The 13,408-nt window shown below is 41.6% G+C and overlaps 1 protein-coding gene across 1 annotated transcript in view; it reads left to right on the forward strand.

Moving 5' to 3' along the window:
* Positions 1 to 13,408, forward strand: part of LOC127577808 (ankyrin repeat and BTB/POZ domain-containing protein 2-like) — a 157,547-nt gene that overhangs the window by 112,812 nt on the left and 31,327 nt on the right. The window contains exons 3-4 of the mRNA XM_052029386.1: positions 45 to 191; positions 8,695 to 8,902. Of these exons, the coding sequence (XP_051885346.1) occupies positions 45 to 191; positions 8,695 to 8,902 (355 nt within the window). The remainder of the gene's footprint in view (positions 1 to 44; positions 192 to 8,694; positions 8,903 to 13,408) is intronic.

Raw genomic sequence — 13,408 nt, forward strand, 5'->3', positions numbered from 1 at the left:
GCCGGTGAATATGTTGCTGATATGACTTCTCCATTGTTTTGCAGGTGTGCTCTCCCTGCCGGCCCACTTCAGCTTATACAACAATGGGCCATCAGCCAAGGATGGACGGGCTGATGCTTATGCCCAGCTGGAGCTCCGCACCCTGGAGCAGTCACTACTGGCAACGTGTGTTGGGAGCATTTCAGAGCTGAGTGAGTTAGTTGCTCTTTGAATGTTTCTCTCTTGCTCACAAGGCACACACACACACACACACACACACACACACACACACACACACACACACACACACACACACACACACACACACACACACACACACACACACACACACACACACACACACACACACACACACACACACACACACACACACCCATATTTGAAAGTTGCTTTGTCACTTTATTTGGTCTCCTGAGCAGTCTACCACTCTCGAGCCAGGAACAGACAGACAGCAGCCTCCTGGCCTCAGCTCTTTCCATTCATGAGCTGGGAAGGCATGAGAGGGAATTGTGAGTGACTTTGTCTCCCTCCCTTTGGGAAAGTGCCTGCATCCTGTTCTATAATTTCCTCCTGCTGCTGATTTAAAACCTGAATTCAAAATATGGGGAGTTGTGGCAAAGAATTCATTCCCTGGCAATCTATCAGAGTCTTTGAATGCTGCCAGTTCCCCTGTGGCATTGCTCCCAGTAATATAAAGGATGCAGTATTTTATAATGACAGGAATGTTACTAGAAATAGCCCACATGAACTCTCAAGTCTATTGCACCATTCAATAAGATAATGATAGAATCCTGGAAAACGTGTTACACGAAAGGGCAGCACAGTGGCACAGCTAGTGGAGCTGCTGCCGCACAGCTCCGGGTTCAATCCTGATCAGCGGTGCTCTCTGTGGAGTTTGCATGTTCTCCCCGTGGCTGAGTGGGCTTTCTCTGGGTGCTCCAGTTTCCCCTCTCAACCAAAAAATACGTGGGTTGATAAGTTAATTGGCCACTCTAAATTGCCCCTCATATGTAGGTGAGTGGTAGAATTGGGAGTTGCTGGGGATGTGAAGAGAATAAAATGGGTTAGCGTAGGATTAATGCAAAAATGGGTGATTGATGGTCAGCATGGACTTGGTGGGCCAAAGAGCCTGTTTCCATGCCAATGACTATGACATAAGGAGACTATTCAGCCCATCCTGTCTGTGTTGCTCATAAAAGAGTAACTGGGCCTAATCTCACCCTTCACCCTTCACCCTTTGTGCATTGGCCTGGAGGTCATGGTTCTTTGTGTACTTTTTAAACGTGATGAGTGTTTCTGTCTCCATCAGCCTTTCAGGCGGGGGGTTCCAGACCCCTACCGCCCTCGAGGGGAAAACCCGACAAATCTTTCTGCCATTTAAAGCTTTTCTCCTCACTGGCAACCACACAGCCACCCTGAAACATCTTTACATTGAAATCCTCCATTTTAAACAATAGCACAATCTTAGCATTTCTTCAGTGCTGTAACATTGTTCAGAGGATGAAATACGATGGTCAGAGCCTCCACAATTTCCGTCCTTTCTTCTTTTAACAGCCTGGGATTTATTTAATCCAAGTCTTGGATTTTATTCACTTTCAAAAACATTTCCTCTTTTACTATGATTATCCAATCCAATATTTCACATTGACATATATCTCCTCCTTTTGTGAACACACACACACACACACACACACACACACACACACACACACACACACACACACACACACACACACACACACACACACACACACACACACACACACACACAAACACACACCCCTACATCTGTAATCCTCCATTTCATAAGTAGTGTACCTCTTTGGTCCCTCAGAGATCCTACTCTCTCCTAGCTTTTCCTCTTACTCTATATATACTTAAAACATTGTTGGATTTTCTTTGACTTTACTTGCCAGCGTTTTTAAATACCCTCTCATTGCTTTTCTAATTCCTATTTTAATTTCACACCTACACTTTCTGTATTCTAGTGGGCTTTCTGCAATATGTAGCTCTTGGTGTCTTGTTATAATCATATATTTTTATGCCTGCCTTACCCACTATGCACCTTTTCACCAGGGGATGTTGGATCTGACAGCCCTGCCCTTTTTTCTTTGTGGGGACATGTTCACCCTGGCCCTCTGGAATCTCGTTCTTGAGCGTGTCCTGTTGCTCTGACACTGGTGTACCTCCAGCTAGCTGTTCCCAATCTGCTTTTGCAAAATCACTTCTCAGCTAGTAAAATTATCTTTCCCCTAATTCAAAACCTGCAGTCCCATTTTATCTTTGCCCTTTTCTTTGACAATGGTAAATCATGTTGAGATTTCTCTAACATATGCTGCCTTCTCACAGCTGTTTCTCAAACCAGTACTGCCAACACCCACCATCCCCCCTGTTTTTTTTTAATCACCCTCTCCAACTCATCTGCAAACCTTGGAACCAGGAACGTGAAGCTGCCACTCCTGCCTGCCTTTAAGCTATGTTTCAGTAATAGCTAAAATATTACATTTCCATGCATCTGTCAGTGCCGCCTTCCTCTCTATCCTGTTCACTGAATTCCTTGCATTTAGGCACATACGACTGAGCACAGCCAGATTCTTTTTTGTCTATTTTCTAACCTTTGTTTGCTCTAGTTTTCTACCACCTTTCTCAATCTGTGCTCAGCTCCCCCCTCTACCATGCCGATTTAAACCCTATCCAACAGCTCCCTGTAAAGCTGCCTGCAAGGATGTTAGTGCTGGCCCTGCAGAGGTCCTACCCTCCCTAGATTGGTCCCAAAGCACCAGGAATTTAACGTCCTCCCTCCTGCATCACCTCTCCCACCACACATTCAATTGCATTACTCTCCTGCTTTGTAATCACTGGCACTGGTATCAGGACAGGTCTGAAACTATTACTTTTGAAGTCCTGTTTTTAATTTCTTACCCAGCTGCTTAAAATCTGCCTGCAGGATGTTGATGCTTTTTCTGATAGTTGGTGCTGAAAGAGATCACTCTCCCACTCCAGAACGTTGTGTAGCTGCTCTGTAATCTCCTTGACGCTGGCACCTGCAAAGCAACGTACCATCCTGGATCGCATCTACAACTGCAGAAACATCTGTCGGCTCCTGTGACAATCCCCCAGAACTATAGTTCACGTGACATTTATGTCCTCCTTCTCCACATGAACCACCCATTTATGTCCTCCTTCTCCACATGAACCACCCATTGTGCAATGGTCCCAGTTCTAGTTGCACTCTTCACGGGAACCCTCTTCCTCACCACTATTCCAAACCGGTTAGAGAGCAAGACTCCCTCAAGGGTCTCCTATACTGTCTGTCTGCTCTTTTTATTTGATTAATCCTTGTACCTTTTAAGTCTCAGTGTTGAGTTTGTCATATTACACAACACAAAGCATGATTTATTGCACAATAACAAGGTGTTTGTACCAGTATTGAAAACCCTTTCCTAATGGGCACATCGGAGGTTCTGCCTCTAAGGTAAAGTAAGGCCAAACTCATGCTATCAAGAAGAGCTACAAAATCCAACTACTGCAAATAGTCATGGCTCAGAACCAAAGACCAAAATACTGTTGATGCTGAAAATCTGAAATCAAAAACGAATATGCTGGGAATTTGCAGTGTGCCATGCAGTATTTGTGGGGAGGGAAACGGAGTTATCGTTTCAGGGCAATGATCCTTCACCAGAACGAGGAAAGTTAGAAATTTTCTTTCAAAAGGATCTCCTAGTTCTGATGTAAGATCATCAAACTAAGACGTTAATCCTGGTTCTCTCTCCACAGGTACCACCTGACCTGTTGAGTATTTCCAATATATTCCAGAATCAATTTGAGTCTAGTTGCTTCTATAATTCCCTGGCTCAAGTACATGGACAGAGGAGGATATTTGAAGAAAAATGGCCAGAAATAAATTTTCATTTTATCCTTTTGAAGTTCCTTGTTCAGTGTTCATTGCCCATTTGATTACAAATTGCTATTTGGTGATTTGATATTTGAGCCAATAAGATTGACATGTGTCATTGGTTGAAAGGAGACAGGTGACTAAGGTATCCATTGTCCAAATACTGATTTGCTGTAAATCTCTTAGTTTTGTTGTCCTATTACTTACTCCCAAGGCTGTGTGCCACTGATTCCTTCCAGGCCTCTGTCAATGATGTTCTGTCCCAGCTGTGCAGAAGTGTTTAAGATGAGTCCTGGTTTATCTAACACTGGTAACTCAGAAGTGTAGTAAATTACAAGCATTACTAGATGCTCTAGTGTACTTTGAGAACGTGTCAATGCTCTAAAGCACCATACATCACCGTGCCATCACAATTCAAACGTGTTATATTTTAACTTGAGAGTAGAAACAGATTCTAAAACTGAGCAAAGAGTTGAGGCCAAGGCTTGGGAGACCCCAGGATTCTTCACTGGTTTGAAGGAAGTACCTCTACTCTTCCTGACCATGAGTTTTCCCACAGAGAAATGATTCCATAACACTTAGCCTGATCTTTCCAGCCACACCACAAATGACTCTATTGTCCTCTAAAATGAAGTTTAAGAAAAATGTCACCACAGTACCACTACTGACACTATGCTGCCGCTTTAGGTGTAAGAGCACTCTTCCTGTGTCAGAATGAAGTAGGTTAAGATTAAGGAGAATGGGAACACAGAGCAACAACCCCTCTCCCTCTTAATCCCACATCACAAACACCATTGAGTGAGGGGTTGGTTAGTGAGGGATCAGTCATTAAACTCTCCCTTCTTGTATCATAAGGCCATTCTTTTTTTGATTTATTATCTCATCTAAGAATTTCCAATCTTCTCACACTTCATTAAGTGCTGAGTTATTGCCGGACATTTAGAAGCTCCATCTTTCGTGTGAGGCAGTAAAGCAAGGCCCCATCTGGTGGTTCATGTGGACATAAAAAATTCCATGATTCTTCTTAAAAGATGAGCAGCAAATTCTCCCATTGTCAGAATGCATCCCCAACCTGTCACCACAAAAACAGATTAACTGCTCCTTCATCTCATTGCTGTTTCTGAGACTTTGCGTACAAACTGACTGCCAGACTATTCTACATGACGACAATGGCCCTCTGATAAACACATTTATCTCACTATGTTTCTTTCTGCCTTCAAGCCATTTCTTCAGTCATGCTTTTGATTTCTTTCCTCCTGCCAGCTTCATCACCATCCCTCTGCTCAACCTTCTGACATAAGACATTCCATATTTGTAAGGGCAATTGTTACGATGAAGGAGACACAACAAAAAGGAGCAGCGCACCTTCAGTAGCTGCATCACTTCTTAGGTTCAAAGACAATGAAAAAGACAGGTCGAACGCTGAGATAAATAGCCCAGAGGGTAAATTCAACAAGACTGCGTTTCCAGAGTGGACCCAGTGTTCTACGGTCATATTCTTAAAACCAATTTGTGGTCTGCTCCAGCTCAAATCTACTTTGGGAATACAGCCTGTGTCTACAGCAATGAAGTTTTAAACTACACTGACATTACCTCACTTGAAATATGCCAGTTTCGTACACAGAGAATAGCAGAAAAGATGAACCAGACATAAAGGAGATAAATAAACTGGAATTTGAGAGAGGCTTGAGACTTACAGTTGAAAATATGGTGTGTTTTGCGATATACTGTATATGGTATTAAATACTACAGATCACTTAAATCACAGAGTGATTTAGGGCAGAAGAATAGGTTAGTGATTAATATAAAAAGGAACTTGGGGTGGGGGGGGGGAAATAACTATATTCAAATACTTGGAAGAATTGATAAGATGGGAAAATAGGATATCAGGTGAATTGAAGATCTCTTTGGATGCTAGTTTCAAAGGATGCAATTACAGGGATAAATAGCCCGATGGCTATTTTGCTTCCTTTACCTTTACTTTTCCTCCTGTTGTTTTCCCTCCTGCTGTTTTCAATATTTTTGATGTCCCTTGTTATGTGGCTACAATCTTGACCTAGACCTACTAATAACCAGAAAAAATGTTCCCTTCAGAGTTTTGATAACCTAACCTTTCCAGAGAAATGGAACCTTTGATTGCTGTTGCTTGGAATCTAATTACATCCTTCAGAGCTTTCACAAGGACAGCTCATGTCCAGGCTGTTTGTTCAAATGCAGAGCTCCAAACCAGAAGGGAAAGTTTCTAATTTCTTCCTACAAGGAGCATGATTATTGGCAACCCTTCAGCCAAGCGGCAGACAGAGCGGTCATTACAAGCACTGAACTGTGTGAGCTAAATGGGAGAAACATTCAAATGGCTGCAGTTTTCGGATGGTTCTCCTCTAGACAATGTGTGTACAGTCGTTACAGAGAAATGTTACAGCATTGTTAACATAGGAGAGAACTGCATTTTAAATGAAGTAATAACACACACAAAGGATATCAGTTAAATCACTGTATTGACAGTTGACAGACAAAGTTATGACTGACTGCTGTGCATTCTCACCATTCAATCCATTTCTTGAAATATCAGGAAAACCACCAACTTGGCTGTGGATCTTGAGGCCACCTCATTTACTTTCGACTTGCATTAGCAAAAGACTTTTCCAGTGCTGGTTAACACTCCCTCTTTCTCCTCTAACACAAGTGAGTGTCTGTAACATTTCACTGTAGCAAAACAACTTATTTTGTTTGATTTGTCTACTTTTATTCACTAAGCTATTTACTAAAATGTCATCACCATACTTCACCGCCCCACACAAAAACAGTGAAGAATCTATGACTTCCAAATGTCTGCTGTGTGTTTAGATTCTAGCCAGATCTTTATGACTCTGAGTTTCAGAATCAGTGAGACTGGAAAAAGTGTTGCCTATAGTGATTCTTGGCCAAAAACACAAGTGTTTGAACATTTAAAATTCAGGAGACCTTGCTTTATAAAAAATCCTTTTTTTGTGTATTTTGAACAGAACTGCCTTGACAAGGGTTTTCCAAAGCTCACCCAGCTGTCTGAATGGAATCCCTGTGTGTTACTGTGGTTTGAACGATTCTTTTAAAGAAGCAAATTCCTGAGCTGTGTTGACACAGGAATTGTTTCAGGTGGTAGTGTAGGGTGGTGTAGTAATGTCATCACTGGAGAACCATCAAGGAGGACATGGATTTAGAGCTGCATTTCCAAGCATAGAAACGTAGAAAAACTACAGCACAATTCAGGCCCTTCAGCCCACAAAGCTGTGGCGAACATGTCCCTACCCTAGAAATTACTAGGCTTACCCATAGCCCTCTATTTTTCTCAGCTCCATGTACCTACCCAACAGTATCTTAAAAGACCCTATCGTATCCGCCTCCACCGCCGTTTCCGGCAGCCCATTCCACACACTCACCACTCTCTGAGTAAAAAAACTTACCCCTGACGTGATGAGCTATTCTGTCCTAACCATGCTACATGTTTATTTATTTACTCAGTCATGGGATGGGAATCTCACTGCAATGTCCCTAATAGCCATGGAACTGAGGACACCATTAAGAGTCAACTGAATTGGTGCCTCTGGAGTTGTATATCAGTCATATAGGGTAGGAGAGCAAATTTCTTCGACTGAAGGACATTACTGAACTAAAGGGTGTTATGACAAACTATTTGTTTTGTGCACACCACTACTGAGATCAGTTTCTTCTTAAAATTGTTTTTTTTAATTTAAATTACCCAGCTGCCTTGGTTGGATGTACACACAAGTCTGTAAATAGATGGTCTAGATATCTGGATGCCAGTCCAGTAATTTAACTACTACACCACTGCGCCCTGTTGTGGAGGAATTCCTGAGGCTGGAGGCTTAACCTCCAACAGTGAGCACAGAAAGTGGGAGATACCCAAAGGCATGCAGAGTCCCCAGGGGATTGTAGCAATGAGGGAGATCACACAGGTAAAGAGCAGTGGAGGAATCTGAAAGTGTGAATGAAAGTTTTGAATTTCAAATCATGCAAAATTGTGGCTATTGTAGGCCAGTGAGCACAGGAGTGATGGGTGAGTGTGGCTGCGCAGGTTAGGATCGAGGCAGCAGTGTTTTGGATGAGCTGAAGTTTATGAAGTGCAGAAGATGGAAGGCCATCCAGGAAAGCATTGGAAGCCAACTAAAGTGTGAGGAGCAGATGGGTGGAGGCAATGCAGATAGGATAATATTACAAAGGTGATGTAGGCAGTTTTTGTTATGTAGAGGGTACGAGGACACTCAGGGACAATTAGGATACCAAGATAGCAACAGTCAGCTTCAGCTGACCTGGAAGGGAAAGGGACTAAAGAAGAAAATACAAACCAATGAACAAAGCCAATGGCTTGGGTCCTTCCAGTGTTTAATTGGGAAAAATCCCTACTGGATGTCAGCCAAGTAATCATGCAGATTGGAAGTGGTGCAGGGATGGAGAAAAGTGGTGGTTGTGAGATGGAGCAGCCTGACATTGTATCTTCACACCAAGGATTAATCCTGGGGGAGTCGAGCAGTGCTATTCCAGGGCAGGGTGAGAGGTTCTCTGGTTATGACCAGCAGGGGAAGAGTGGAACCAGGCAAGGGCCGAACCATTTCAGCTGAACAAAGAAGAAAAACTGTTGCTTACATTTAAAAAGATGAAAATAAATGGAGTAAGTACACAGTGAAGAATAAGCAGATACAGATAAAAAGTACCATTTATGCTTCTGATGTAAACCCTTCTGATTGTGGTCTCACGTATTGGCATCTGACCTTCTTGTTCTGGCTGTACTTCCTATCCAGGTGATCTTGTGTCTCGAGCCATGCACCACCTGCAGTGCTCGAACACCTTGTCTCCAGGAATGAGTCCCTGCCGCCATGGCAGACAGCAGCCTGTCACCTGGTCTCCTGACGCCCTGCACACACTTTACTATTTCCTGCGGTGTCCACAGATGGAATCGATGGAGAATCCCAACCTGGACCCACCTAGAGTTTCCTTAAATAATGAAAGGTAATCTCGCTTTCCACGTTAAGCTTCTCTTTCACCTGTTCGTGCATCTTATTAAATGCTCTTGTAAAACTGTCCCCCAGCAATGATTAGCTTTTTCATGCCTGTTGATGTTAATGTAGGATGGCAGCTGTTAGTGCCTTACTGAATCATATCACAAAGTAAATAGTTCATGTTGTTCATAAATAATCCATGTGTCAAGTTATCATTCTGAGTTCTATATTTGAGATGAGCAGAGTAGATCCCAGGTGTTTTCTAATGGACACGGGTAAAAATGTGGAGCACTGTCACCTCTGTCCAGTATTGTGGACCACCAGCATCACTGGTAAAGTCATGCGTTCAAAGTCAGAAACTCACAAACTTTACTGCAATGGGAGTGAGAAGGGTTGAGACTTGTTTGGAAGAGGCCTCGCCAGAGCACTGTAGAGAATCGAGGAGTGATCACCACCTCGGTACCATTCAGTGATTTATTGGTATTGGTTTATTATTGTCACTTGTAATGAGGTACAGTAAAAAGCTTGTCTTACAAACCAATCATACAGGGCAATTCATTACACAGTGCAGTTACATTGAGCTAGTACAGAGTGCATTGATGTAGTACAGGTAAAAACAGTAACAGTACAAAGTAAAGTGTCACAGCTACCGAGAAAGTGCAGTGCAATAACGTGCAAGGTCACAACAAGGTAGGTCGTGAGGTCATAGTTCATCTCTTTGTATAAGGGAACCGTTCAATTGTCTTATCACAGTGGGGTAGACGCTGTCCTTAAGTCTGGTGGTACGTGCCCTCAGGCTCCTGTATCTTCTACCCGATGGAAGAGGAGAGAAGAGAGAATGTCCCGGATGGGTGGGGTCTTTGAGTATGCTGGCTGCTTCACCAAGACAACGAGAGGTAAAGACAGAGTCCAAGGAGGGGAGGCTGGTATCCGTGATGCGCCGGGCTGTGTCCACAACTCTCTGCAGCTTCTTGCAGTCCTGGGCAGAGCAGTTGCCGTATCAAGCCGTGATACATCCAGATAGGATGCTTTCTATGGTGCATCGGTAAAAGTTGGTGAGTCAAAGGGGACAAACCAAATTTCTTTAGCCTCCTGAGGAAGTAGAGTTGGTTTGATAGTTTCCTTCAAGATTTCCTTCAAGAGTTGGTTTGATAGTTTCTGGTATCAACATCATTTGGTCAGATTGGCTGATCCTGTCTGATGAAAGGGCAAATATACATTTGGAAATACTCAGCAACTATAATGAATAAAGGAGGGGGGTCCAGGTACAAATACAAGATAGGTGTTAAATGCTGGCCTTGCCAGCAATGCTCATTCCCAAACGCTGAATTAAAAAGTTCTGCTCAGCTTCAGTTTACTGGGAAGAGACTGGGATAAGTATATGATGTGCAGCATCTTGAGGACGTAATCGATCATGAAACAATCAGTCAAGAACCCATGTATCTAGTTGACCTTGATGTGAGGCATTATTGTGGAACTTGAGATTGTTTACTGTGGAGAAGATTCTGGAAAGAAAGCATTCAAATACTTCTCTGGAAACGAAGGAGTGAACCTTGATATGTTCAAATTTGCTATAAACCCTGGAGTCAGGAGTTCAAGCTATGAAAAGGAAGGCACACAGAAAGTCTAGGCTGCTTTGTTTGAATACTGGGAGTGTGGAATGGGTTGTCCAGACGGAGAATGGAGGCAAAACTGTGTGGAAGGAATGAGAGATTTTTCAGGATGTCAAACGTTGAGAGGAATTGATTTTAGGGATGTGCAAAATGCTTTGTAGCGTCTCTGCTTGGATATTCACAAATATAATATTCAGAAATGTGCCAGCTATGGTAAGAAGTTAGTGATGATGGGTGATAAAGTTAGAAATAACTTGCAACTTCCCACAGCAAAACTTCAGTTTGAAATGTATTCAAACATTACAAAAAAAAGTGAACAGTTTTTTTTAAAATCTAGGAATTTTTTGGTTCGAATTTTCTGTATTTTGATGTATTCTCTAGCAGGGAATGAGGTGATTTTCCCCCTCTCTATCATTCTGCACCCCCCCCCCACCCCCAACACCACCACACCCATCCAAACAAAGTATGTGACAGGTTATTAACCATCATTTATTCTTTTTGACATATTACTATGTCACTTGTAACAAGTGGTTTCATATATTTGTGTTCCAATTGTCACTGAGCTATTTCAGCAAGACATTAGCCTGTTTTTTTAAGTATCAAATTTCCTGACCATCATTAATCATTTCAAGGAAAACTGCTAAGAGGTAGACTGAAACTGGCCATCCTTTCCAGTTATTGTTTGTAGGACGTTGCTGTGTGCAAGTTGGCTGACATGTTTGCCTACAGAACACTCGTAGGCAAAGATGTACATTGGGACAGCTCCTGCATGTTAAGGATAGTCTACATGTTCATGCAATTTACTGGAAATATACAAAGAAACAGGAATAGATGGTTGTATGGAACGTATAATGAGAGAATGCATTATGATATTTCAACACCAGCACAGATCAGTTGGGATGAAGGAACTGCTTCTGTGTAATAAACAAAGCACAGTGAATTTTCATGCACTTGCTCTCAAACATTAATTGCTGTTATACAGCACTTACATAGAAACATAGAAAACCTACAGCACAATTCAGGCCCTTTGGCCCACAAAGCTGTGCCGAACATGTCCCTACCTTAGAAATTACTAGGCTTACCCATAGCCCTTTATTTTTCTCAGCTCCATGTACCTATCTAAATCCAAATTACATCCTCAAATAACATGCAAGATTTACTAACTGCCTGCTCCAGTCTTTAAAACCTCCTCTACATTTATATTATACCTATCGAATATTTGTCTGCTCAAATAATAAAAATATTCAGCTCATAATGATACAGCACACTAGACTGCATGTCTTTTACTTCTAGTTTTCCTGTTGATTCCGTTCGCAGGTATATTCTTGCTAACAAAAAGAAACACAAGCCTTTTGTTGCAGTGAATGGTATGGCAGTTTCCGATCATAAATGGTATATTTTTGGACATGCTGTCTTTGTATTATTAATTTGCTAATATCCCCTCTGTCTCTTCATTGAATGGAAATGTACTTGTCAGCTGCAAAACTTCTCCTTCTCCATGGGGAAACCCATTTAAAGGTTTCACAATGGATTCCATTCTAAATATAGAAAACAATTCAGTCTGTCTTTTTAACCAAGCAGCACAAACAGTGAGTACAGCCAAGGGAGACATTTGACTGCTGCAGCTTCCTGGTAATATTGTTTATAGAATTGCTATCCACTTCCGATACTGATGAATAAAAACCTCCATAGGATTCAGAAGCATGCTGGAAACCCCTTTGGGGATACAGACATATTGTTAAATATTTGGAAAACAAAATGGTTTGACTAAATTAATGATGATGTGGAAGTGCAGCAGGTGGTATTAATTAGCTGACAACTTTATTCATGAAGAAAAGTACTTTGAATTAAATAAAATCTGAAAATTCTAGAAATGCACTGAATATCATCATGATCTTGAAAGACACTAATGTTTTGAGGGGAGAATGATTATTGGAGTTTGATCCTGATGAATACTTGTCTTACGTATAATGATGGGATTGTACATTTCCAGGATTTTGTAATTTTATTTCTGGTTTCCAATTTTTTTTAAAATTAAATGTACTGTTATTGTACATCTGTCATTCAAATATAAAATAATATATTTCACTAATAAAATGTCTTGCAGCATCAGGAATTCCAAATATCATTAGGTTACAGAAAAACAGTATGACACAAATTGAGCAACTCTGATTAATGGGGATTGGGCAGAAGTTGACTGTGGTGCCAAAATATGTTGTTGATATCTATGGAGCCAATAAGTATGGTCATAAGTATGGTGCTGAGCGTGACTTTTAGCTGTTGAGGTGACCTGTACATTAAGAGCATTGCACAGCTTGATCAAGAAAATATTTTAAGTGGCAGAAAGCACCAGGTGAACCATTCCTTCTTGCATCTCCAGCATAATTGCCTTCTACATCTATTATTGGTTTGGAGTAATTGCATTGGATGGTTGCATCTAATGCTACCTGTTAGGTGAGGTTTTGCAGAAGCATTATAGAGCAAACAACATGTGGCCAGGCGTGGGTAATAGATTATAAATTGGAGTTGTATGGATGACATTGTGAGGGAGATTCTTAAGAACTCTTTAGCTATTGCCAAGATCTTATAGGTATCTTGCAATCCATTCATGCTTTTTTTTAATAGTATGTCTGTAATCTCCATTTTATTTTTGTAATTTGTGATGATCTTTTGATAATTGATGTTGCAGGAGCTGCTGAAGTTTATTTTGCAGCTTCACAGCAGGTGACAGGAACAGAGTAGCGTGAGCTACCACATGTCAGCAGTACAACATTTCCATGATGAGCCTGAATGTACATCTCAAGAGCAAAAAGCTTTATGTTATGTTTGGCCTTGGTACTGATTAAGTTTAATCACCTCTCATTGCTGACCGAAGTAAAGTTAGTGCCATGAGATCAGAACAC

Source organism: Pristis pectinata, chromosome 14, assembly GCF_009764475.1.
Source record: "Pristis pectinata isolate sPriPec2 chromosome 14, sPriPec2.1.pri, whole genome shotgun sequence".
NCBI lineage: Eukaryota > Metazoa > Chordata > Chondrichthyes > Rhinopristiformes > Pristidae > Pristis > Pristis pectinata.